General features: G+C 39.5%; 1 protein-coding gene across 1 annotated transcript in view; it reads left to right on the top strand.

Moving 5' to 3' along the window:
• MATN2 (matrilin 2) overlaps window positions 1–11,291 on the top strand; it is a 61,420-nt gene that overhangs the window by 23,320 nt on the left and 26,809 nt on the right. Inside the window, 4 exon segments of the mRNA XM_010006516.1 lie at window positions 3,486–3,608; window positions 8,237–8,359; window positions 9,733–9,789; window positions 9,792–9,848. Of these exon segments, the coding sequence (XP_010004818.1) occupies window positions 3,486–3,608; window positions 8,237–8,359; window positions 9,733–9,789; window positions 9,792–9,848 (360 nt within the window).

Below are 11,291 nucleotides of genomic sequence, written 5' to 3' on the forward strand. Positions count from 1 at the left end.
TCTTTCCCCATGTTCTTTTTTATCCTCCTTATACCTTTACTTCTTCTGCCACCTTTCCTTCCTGTCCTTTTCTTCTATCCTTCTAATTAATGTACTTTGTTCTCCTAAGCCTGAATAACCTATATAAACGTGGTAGGGGTAAAATGATACAAGAGAAAGGTGACTCATGCTGTCCACAGTTGAGACAGGGCAATGTAGTCACCCAGAGTGCAGCACTCGTAACTGGAAGTAAAAGATGGCTCTCATCACGTAGCAACTGCTTCCAAGCCAGAAAATCAGGAAGAAACAAACACAAGGAGATGACAACTGAATTAACTGCTTGCTCGCTAAATATGTCATTAATTCATCCTTTCAAAAAGTTTCTTATTGAAATAGGCATGGACTAACATTAAAACCAGTGAGATCTCAAAGTGTTCTCATTCTAGTTTGTACCTCATGACTCAGTACAGAAATATGAAAATAATAAAACTTTACAAAAATAGTAAAATATTATTCTGATTTGCTCTTACATAAACTGTGTACATTCTCTGCATACCAACTAAAGGATTACAGTACTTCAATATAAGAAATACAGATTTATAATTTTTCTCAGTCTTTTCAGGAAGATTTAACTCAGTGGACAACTTACCTACTTGCTGACTGGAATGCTGTTGACAAGTTTCTGTTTTAAGCGAGTACCACCAAAGGCTAAAAGTGAAATTAATTTGTAGGTCAGTTACCCATGGCAGTCTGCAAGGCTAAGCCTTTCTGGAATTAGGGCAATTTGTATACAAAAATTGTTGAAAAATGGGAATAATACTTATCTCCAAAAGCAATTGTCAAGAGAATGTTCTCACTTCTAAACAGTGTTAGTGGAAAGGCATTACTTAAATTGATATGCTCCTTATTTTTACAAGCCAACAGACATGCTTCTGTAAGTAAAAGGCTCCAAGAACTGCTATAAATGGAGAAAAGCAAGCCTGGAAAAAAAGGTTATTTATTTTGTTGGATTTTATTTCCTTTCTGTCCACAGCACATTAGCAGCTGCATAGCCGTGAGAAGGCACAGTTCTCCCTCAAGAGAGTGTTGTCTGAAGGTACTTAGGGTCATAGTTGCTCAAATGTTGATAATAAAGCATTCTAAGACCTCTTTAGTTGTCTCTCAAACAACAAAGCTGGTGAAAGGGCTGGGAGGAACGTCCTTTGAGGAGCTGCTGAGGACTTTAGATTTCTCTAGTTCGGAGAAAAATGAGGCTGAGGGGGAACCTCAGCTTCCTGAGGAGGAGATGTGGAGGGGGAAGTGCTGAGTTCTTCCCCCTGGTGTCCAGTGATAGGACACACTGGGGTGGTTCAAAGCTGCACTAGAGGAGATTCTGACTGGACATGAGAAAGCATCTCCATACTGAGAGAGCAGTCAAACACTGGAACAGGATTCCTAGGGAGGTGGTCAATGCCCTGAACCTGTCAGGGTTTAAGAGGCTTTTGGGCAGTGCCCTTAAGAACAACCTTTATCTTTTGCTTAGCCATGAATTGGTCAGGCAGTTAGACCAGGTGATCACTGCAGGTCCCTTCCAACTGGAACTATTACATTACATTACAATAAGTTCTCAACTGTATAGTAACTAGACAGGCAGATATTGTGGTAGAAATGCATTTCATTAGGGTTTAAATGCAGAGGAGGAGGTGACTTTATGGAATGATCATAAGGCTGGGGCTGTTTCCCAGGTACGATGCTGGAAAGAAAAAAATAGATAGAAAAAATAAATAAATATATATATATATACTTACGGTCTACTTATTTCTTAATGTGTGTTTTAAAACACTTGCATGTGGTTAGAATTAATTTAAGGAGAAAACTGACTAATTGTATGATACATTATATCCTTGAAACATATGTTTGGTAACTGTTTGTATATGAAGCTATTCAGTCTGGAAACAGGAAAGCTCATGCCAGGAAGTCTCACGTGGTAGCCAGTAAGTAGTCTAATTTGACTTGATTCAACATAAATATTCTGAAGGATTAAAAGAAGCTCTTTCAAAGTGACAAAATTGATGATCCACTTTCCTGACTTGATGACCTTGACTAAATATCTGAGCACACCTGAGTACACTCATTATTTGCAAGGCAGCGCTATTAAAGAAGGTACTGATTTCATGAAGACAAATTACTACCTCTTAAAACAATTTGGGAGGCCCAGCAGTATAAAGTAATGAAAAAAGTATTCAGCTGACAAAGGAGGGGAACCTTTCTCGTTATATGTCTGTGTGAAGCTGAGCACATTGCTCTCTTCTGCAGAAGGAACTGGGTAAACTTGCCTGATGTGGGCCTGGCAGCTCTTTGGGAACAGAACACCTGCTCTGTGACCTGTGTTTAATTTCTTCTAAGACTTTCTTTGTGAAGAAACAGCTTGACCTGCAAAGAAGTAAAAAAAAAAATGGGTGCAAACTGGAGCACAGGAGGTTCCACGTAAACGTGAGAAAAAACCTCTTTGCTATCAGAGTGACAGAGCCCTGGGACAGGCTGCCCAGAGAGGCTGTGGAGTCTCCTTTGCTGGAGACATTCAAAACCTGCCTGGACATGTTCCTGTGTGATGTGCTGTGGGTGATCCTGCTCTGGCAGGGGGGTTGGACTAGATGATCTTTTGAGGTCTCTTCCAACCCCTGTGATTCTGTGAAAATTAAAAATTAACTTCTTTATCACTTTTGAATGGGCTTGACTGAGTAAACTCTTAAGGATTACCTTATCACTCTTTGACAATCTATCTTGTAAATATGGATTTTTGTAATAAATGACTGGACTTATGAAATAAGTGACTGGACTAGCTATGATATTTTGTTTCTCTCATAGAAAACGTGTTACATAAGCAAAATATCAATGGTTAATATCAGCCTTAAGCTCTCAGGCTTTATAGCTGCATCTGCTTTGTACAGGATGAATCTGGAGCACATTAGAGAGAACGAGTGTACTTGAACAGTCCTCAGAGTAGAAGATATTGCCATGGGGCTCCTATATTCTCAGGCTACAGGAACAGCTCTTAAGAACTAATAAATCTGGGAGGGAAATAAGGAAAAGTAGAGCAATTCCTGGACTGGGACTGTAGAGACAGAAGACAGAACTAAATCAAACAAACTTTGCTACACCCTGGTCTACAGTGCAAACATCTGGAGAGCGTTACTGAGACATGGTTTCCAGGTCTGAGAAAACATGTTGAGAAGGCTCCTGACAATCTGAGAGTTGATAAATGTTCAAAGGGTAGGAGAAATGGTCCAGGACTCATATAAAATCTGAGTGATCCAAACTGGTATTGAAAGTGCACTACTTTTTGCAGAAAGTTTCTTCAGAACATAAATAATGTAATTTTTTTGGTTGTTTGTTAGTTTTTTGTTGTTTTTGCTTGTTTGTTTTGTTTTCTATACCTACTGTGTGTAACTAGTACCATAATATTGATGCATAGTAGTTCTAACTGTGTATTTCTAATTGTGCATGTTGGTCTTGTTCTCTTTCAGTTGTGGACTACTGTGCTTTGGATAACCAAGGTTGCCAACATGAATGTGTTAACACTGAGGGCTCCTATTACTGTACATGTCACCCAGGGTTCATTTTAAACCCAGACAAAAGAACTTGCAGAAGTAAGTTGTGATAAGATTTAATTATGAACAGTTTGTACTTCTGTCTTCCAGTTCTCAGCAGTAATACACCCACTGGTTCTGGGAACACTGAATCAGGTCTAGAAAATGTTGGAGTGCCCTGGAAGCCAAAGGTCTTGAGAGCAATGCAAGTTGTTTTGGGGGTAGCTTGGTTATTTGCAGTAGACTTTAAGGGTAGGGTGCAGAACTCGGCAGTTCTTCGCTGAACTTCGTAAGACATCTTCTGGTCTAGTCATCAAGTTTATCAAGTTCCTCTGTATGCAAGTTCTGCTGTTCACTTTCAGTTACTGTCCCTAACTTAGTGTCACCCAGAGATTTGCTGAGGGTGCACTTTGTGTCATCATCTATGTCACTGATGAAGATGTTTAGCAATGTGTCCCCAGTACTGTCCACTGTGGTACTCTGGTCATTATCAGCAACCACCCAGATGTGAAGTCATTGATCCTTTGAGGCTGGTGGCCTGGCAAATTTTCACTGCACCTGAAAGTTCCTACTTCCAGCCTATACTTTCTTAGCTTCCAAATGAGAATACCATGGGAGGCAGCATCAAGAGCTTTACTGGTGCTAGTGTTATTACAACCATTAATCTTCCCTTGTCCACAAATGCATCACTGAGGGTCAATAGGTTGGTCAGGCAAGGTTTGCCTTAGGTAAATCCAAGCTGACTATTCCTGACAACCTTCTTGTCCTTCATATATTTAGAAATTTGATTCTTAGAGGATATGCCCAGTGATCCTGGGACTAAAATTATGCGGATTGGTCTACAGATCCCTGGGTTAAGGCATTTATCAGTTATCAGGGACCTCTCTCAGTCCCTGTGAATTTTTATACACAACAGACAGTAGTGTCACATCACCTAGTTCTTTTAGCACCCACAGGTGAATACCAGTCATCCTATGGATCTGCATATATCCAGTTTCTCTAAGTAGTCTCTATCTGATGCTGCCATGCTTCTCAAACTGTGCTGATACACATGGAAATCTGGGACCAGGAATAAAAAGGGCATAATTTATTTTTTGGCCACGTCTGTATTTTTCATCACTAGGTTGTTTGCCCAACCAAGAGATACACATGTTTTGTGACTTTCTTTTTGCTACCAGCTGATTTGTGCACTTACTACCCTTAGTGTACCTCAGTACTAATAGGTCCAGCTGCGCTTTGGTTTAGTCCCAAAATACCTAAGCAATGCTTTTATTTTCCTCTTTTTTTCTTGGTCCTTCTTTCTCTCTCTACTGTTTTCCTTTCTTGTGTTTTAGTTCACTGAGAAGCTCTTTGATCTTCTAAGCAGATTTTCCAAGTATGATGGGATAATTTGTTCCTGAGCTCTTAGCAAGTTTTCTTTAAAAACTATTTAGGCCTCCTGGGCATCGTTTCTCTTCTTGGCCCTTTCCCAAGGGATTCTTCCTAGCAAGTCCCTGAATAAGCTGAAATTTGAGCTTGTAAAATATGGAGTCACAATGCTGCTGTTTCCCCTTGCAACCTTCTGGATTGTGAACTCAGTCATCTCATGGTCATAGCAGCAAGTCAAGAAAAACATCACCCCTCAGGAATTGGTGCAAGGGAATCATTACCAAGTCTGTGCAGAAACCTCCCGAGTTGCCTGCACACTGATGTCTTACCCTCCCTGTAGGTGTTTTGGATGGTTGAAATTTCCCAACATGATGAAAGCCTATGAGTTGGAGACTTCTGCTATCTGTTTGTAGAAAGCTTTTGGTCAGGTGGGGTAACAGACTCCACCACCACATTCCTAGTGGAATTTCCCTTCTGATCTTGACCAGAAAATCTGACCAGCCACATCTATGGTTTCATGTTGCAACTCTGTGGAAAGGAAGAGATCTTTAACATGTAACACAAAAGTACACTGCTCCACAAGGGAATGCAAGCTGGTAGCTAAGGACAGCTACAAGACTTTGGTCACACATACCCAAAGAAGAAGAATGAAACAGGTCCTATGATAGTAACCTGGTTCAGTGATCACCTGACAAGTCCAGAGACTTGAGAGATCTAAGGTAAATTCAGGCAATCAGGTCAGGTAAATTCAGGGAATCAAGTCAGCCAATCAGCAGGTCAGGATCAGCAAAACACAAGGCTAGGCACAGGTGTTCCCATAACATAGCTCAGGCAAGAACCAAAGATGAGAGCCTGACATTAAATGCATCTCCCAAACCAGGGGGCAGAGGCCACAGACAAGGCTTCTCACTGCTCTGTGCATCTCTGCCATGTTAACTGCATTCTGTTTTGTTGTAAAAACTTTAAATTAGTTTAAAATTAAGAGAGAAAATTCCATCAGGTTGCAATTCGAAAAGAATCAAAGTGACTGGACATGGTCAGCAATGCAGATTGATTCAGAAGAAGTAGTAGCCAGGGAGGAATAAGTGAATACTATGGCAAGTAACTCTCTTTTAAGATATATGCCCTGAATCTAATAATAAATAAAATGTACTAAGCCACTTTTCCTTCATAAGCATGAATGAAAGAACTGTCTGGCTCTTAATGCTGCGAAAGTCAAGGCAGCATGAGAGCTCTCCAGAGCAGAAGTGTCCCCCAGCTCCCATACATTATGAGTCACGCTGGCTTTGAGTCAGCATAAACATGAGCAAATAGCTTCAGTCCACTGAATTGAAAATGTTTGTACATTTTAAACCTTTAATGTAAATCTCTGTGTATTTGGCTTATGCACTGAACCTCAGGGATGATGGCCAACTAGTCAGGACTCACACCGGTGCCAGACCAGCTCTCTGCATCAGCAAGGAAGCCTGTGGCACCAGCTGCTGAGGTCTCCTGATAATCTCAGAATCCTGGCTTTCCTTGAAAAGATAGAAAGTAAGCTTTTATGCTCATGGCTGCAAAGAAAAGCTTGAAAATGTAAATATTATCAGTGCTGTCATGCATATCTGACAAATGTTTTCTCTGGGAATTACTCCAAACTTCTTAGAATGAAATAGAAGGAGTGCGGCTCATGAGGGCAACCCTGCTGACACCAGCAGGGTACTCTAACGTGTGGCTGGGGGAGAGCAGCAAATTCAGGTATCAGCAAGGCAGGCAGAGGTCATCCCTAGCTCCTAAGTTAACTATTATGGGGACTTCTGCCACTCTTGCTGCTCCCCTCAAGAGGACAGATGGTAGTTTCTGCTTGTACATAGGAGCACTGAGCCTCAACTGTTGTTCTTTAGGAAAATCCCCTCTTTGAGTTGTGGATGGATTCACATGAGCTGTACCTGGTAGGATACCTTCTTCTGGGCTGTGAAATCTGTTTTTAGTGTTCCAAACATAATAGCCTCAAAGTTTCAACAAAGATAATAATATATATTTTTCATCTCTTGTGATCGTCTTCAGAATCAGTAACCCAGGAAAAGTCTGTCCTGCACACTTGTGTTAGCAAGGATATGAGCAGGTAAATGCAACACAGCCCTGACTAGGTCCAGAAGGCATACAGCTGTCTTCCTTTGGTGCACACACATGTTTTCTGTCTCTTCAGTGTACTCTTCAACAAACCACATTTTCTAATTTATTTATTTATTTTTAGTAAACAGATAAGATATCCCTGTGTTATTTATACGTGTATGTGTATATGCTGTGATAAAAAGCTTTGGTAAAGGAAATGTTCTATAAATATATGAAGTAGAGTTCATAAATGATAAAATAATTCTCTCAGGTTTTCTTAGAAAGTCACATTCCTCTTTGTTCTGAAAATATAGTTTGTTTTTTATTTCTAAGGGCTTTATTAAATATATAAAGGCTCAATTGCATTAGCCTGCTACACATACAGAAAGAACAGTTCCTGCCTCAGCAAGCCAGTTACCTCTGGGAATAGTAATTAACCTCTGTCAGTTTTCAGGTTGTGTAATGAGGTGTTCAAAAGTGCCTAGATGTCTTTAAAACTGTGACTTACTGGATTTGTGTTGTTTGCAGAGCTGAGGGGTTAAAAGCATGCTTGCACTAGTATAAATTAATTAACTACACTGATATAAAACTAAGTGATGGTCAGTCACTATCAGGTTCTTTGATTTTATCAATAGTAGTAAACACTATGCAGTAAATATCCTGGTGCTTACAGCACAACTGCTTTTCTTTTTAAGGTACTTTATACACAAGCATCAGCTGTCTGTAGAGTTTGCTCATCTTCCCTTTCATGAGCATTTTAAATGGAAGTCTTATATAGGAAACACCCAGAGCTGTTAAAACATCAATAATCCTGATGACCTGATTGTCCTGCTTTGATGTAATGCACAACATTCAAAAGCATCATTGTGCATTTATTACAGATTGTAGCTAACTTGCTCTGAGTAAAATAAAGAGGCAATTTTAATGAGGACTTAGCTGCAAAATATGAAGAAGTATTTAAGATTCTGACTTCTCTACTTCATGAAGTACACATGTTCCTAAAAAATTTGTTCAAGTATACATTTCAGGTATACATAAATAGAGCAGAAATTTGGGAAAAAAAAACGACAACATTTTATTTTCATAGTTTGAAACAGTACAGTAAAAAGTCAGAATGGTGCCTATAAAAAAGAAAAAAAAAGCTAAAGAAAACAAAGTAATGGATTTTTACCTACCTTATTCCTGAATAATTATATTCCTCACTGTCACAATTTTTTCCCATTTAGGACCAGACTATTGTGCCCTTCTGGACCACGGCTGTGAACAGGAATGTGTTAATACAGATGATTCCTATTTTTGTAGATGCCAAGAAGGGTTTACACTTAATCCGGATAAGAAAACATGTAAAAGTGAGTAATCATTTGAACATAATAAAGTTCATCTGCTTTTAGTTCTTAAAACTGCTGTGAATGGGTTCCCTTCTGAAAGTATAAAAGTTTTCTCTATAACTAAGGTTGCTTTAGAAACTTGAATTTTAACTGAGCCAGTCATGCTGGAAAAATATACTATTTACTGTTTTGTAGACTGGATTGTATTAGAGGTGTTTCTTGAAGAGATTTCTGGAAAGCTGAGGAATAATATGGGAACCAGAGTGGCTCAAAACCAGTACATGCATTACTTATTTGAAACTTTCTGACCTTGTCTTGTAGTGACACAAACAGCTTTAAAAAAAACCACCACATCTTCCTCTGCCCAATTGGTTTAGACACAGACTGATGTATTTCATTAACTTGGGAAAGTACTGGATAGGTAACGTAGCTATTAAAATCAACTGAAAGTCACACACAAAACCCCACAGTTTCCTACAAAATCTGTAGAAACAGCCTCAGCAATGTCAAGGTTCTAGACCATTCACACATACTATTTATTTTAAACAGATTTCTGTGCTACAGCCTGGAATCACAGCAGATTTTCAATGTAATGTTGTTAAAATTTAAGGAGATTATATTCAGCAAAATGAACTTGCCTGATGTGGTGACTTGAGGGCAAGAATTGTACTGCTGGTATTATATGAATAAGAAGCTTGCCTGGAGCAACATAATTATATTTCTAGACCCTCATAAAATGTATCTGGTTTTGGAACTGTGTTTCTTTCAGTCTTAAAGATGTATTCTCCTTAAGCATCTTTGTCTACACAGTGCCATTTTTACAGCAAGCCATGCTATTCTGTTTTTTATTATCTATATAGTATTTTAATCCATTCAGGTTTTTATTGACTGGCTATGCTTTGATGAGCATAGGAGCAAAAGAACAGCATTGTGTAGAATATTAAAGGCAAATTGTAATTCCTATTTGGGGTATTTTTCCTTAACCTTAGGGGGCTTTGGATGTGGCTTTAAATCTGGTGACATTTCCAGGATTAAGCTCCTATTCTAAATCTTGTTATAAAAAGGCTCATGTTAGATATGCTTGTAAAATAAGGCAGACCATTTGCATATATGCCCTCTTTATAAATCAGGGAGAGTGCATCACTGTTGATTAGCACCAGATATACCTTCTTCACCATGATGCATGACAGGAGCAGATCTATGGGAATCAAAGTGAAGTCTTCTGTAGCCAAGGATTTGCAGTCCCTTCTTGGATCCTCAGCTCACTGTCAGCTTTAATGGGTGTTGAAAGCACAGAATCCAGTATGAGTTAAGAGAAGTGAGTTTTTCTAAGCTGTTTTACTTCAGAAGCCGTCACGGCTGCCTTGAATTCATCACTGTTTTTCTCTCCACAGAAGTAAACTTCTGTGCTTTAGGTCAGCATGAGTGTGAACATGAATGTGTTAACATGGAAAGTCATCTGTGTGCACATGTCACCCTTGATACGCCCAGTGAGATGATGGCAATACGTGCAGAAATGAGTGTGTCTCATGAACTGCAGCAACTAGTTACATGCAGTGGGGTGTGGTGTGAACAGAATGAGACAACACTTCTAGGTCCCTTTTGAGATCTTTCTGAGCTATGCAATCCCATGTTACTGTAAAGTCCACCATGAGCCAGGCCTAGTGAAGTAATGCTGCAGTGAGATCCCTGATCCAGTAGAGAACTAAAGCATCATCTTCTCCAATCCAAATGACTAGGAAAATGTGTTCAGCCAAGGTGTCTTAACTCAAAGGCAGTGCTTACTGTTGAACTTCTGTATCATCAGATGGAACTACACAGGCAGTGGAAGCAGGGACAGGTATCATGGGAAGAGTATAGGGATGTTGCCCAGTTGTGTAGGGATGAGGTCAGGAAGGCCAAGGTGCAGCTGGAGCTGAACTTGCCAAGGGATGTAAGGAAAAACAAGAAGGGCTTCTACAGGTACGTAAACAAGAAAAGGCAGGTTTAAGGACATAAGAAAAAAGTTCTTTAATACGAGGGTGGTGGATCACTGGAACATGTTGCCTAGAGAGGTGGTATCTCCCATCCCTGGAGGCTCTGAAGATCAGGCTTGATGGGGCTCCGAGCAATCTAGCTGGAGATGTCCCTGCTTATTGTAGGTCCCTTCCAACCCAAGACATGCCATGATTCTGTCTATATGGGCAGAACAAGAGATACTGATGTATGCTGATATGTGGAGATATGTAGACATCTCCCCCTTCTATAAGTCTACATCTTCAGTGATCTGTTTGATAAAATCTCCTCTTTTAGTAAGAGTGTTATTAAACAAAGGATCAGTATTGCACCAGAAAAACCCAATAACATGGCCCACTTGATGTCACCCAGTTTTCAGAAGATACTTTCATTTGCAAGGAATAATTTTGTACATCAACTAAAATATTGGCAGCATTTTTTTCCTGATATACTTATGACGTATTGTTCCAACAGAACACTCAGTTGCTGAAATTGAAATAAGTTTATATGCCAGGGAGTAATTAGTTTTAAATGAGCAGTTTGTGACAAAGCCATATGTAAAGAAACTTGGATGTGTGGCAAGAGCTCGGAACTTTTTAACAACTATGGTTTTAGGCTATTGCAAGTTGAATATCTAAAAATTAATATCCCAAGACACTAACTGTTTTTTAAAATACTGAACCTTCCCTTGTCTTTTCCCCTTCTTACATTTTTTTACATGTGTAATGAAGGACACATGATGACCAAGTTTACATTTATACTAATTTCTAAAGCCTGGTAATCAGTGGCTTTGTGATTACTCCACTCTTGGAAATAGTGTGTTAAAAGATTCTGCGTGAGAAGTCCAAGTATTTAAATGTTAAAATTCATGTTAGTGTGTGTGTTTGTATTGTAAAAGGCAGTGCCAAACAGATGTAATTCTTCACAGAAAATACTGGGGGGGGGGGGGGGGGGGGGG

This window comes from Chaetura pelagica, unplaced genomic scaffold, assembly GCF_000747805.2.
Source record: "Chaetura pelagica isolate M959 unplaced genomic scaffold, ChaPel_1.0 scaffold76, whole genome shotgun sequence".
Taxonomy (NCBI): domain Eukaryota; kingdom Metazoa; phylum Chordata; class Aves; order Apodiformes; family Apodidae; genus Chaetura; species Chaetura pelagica.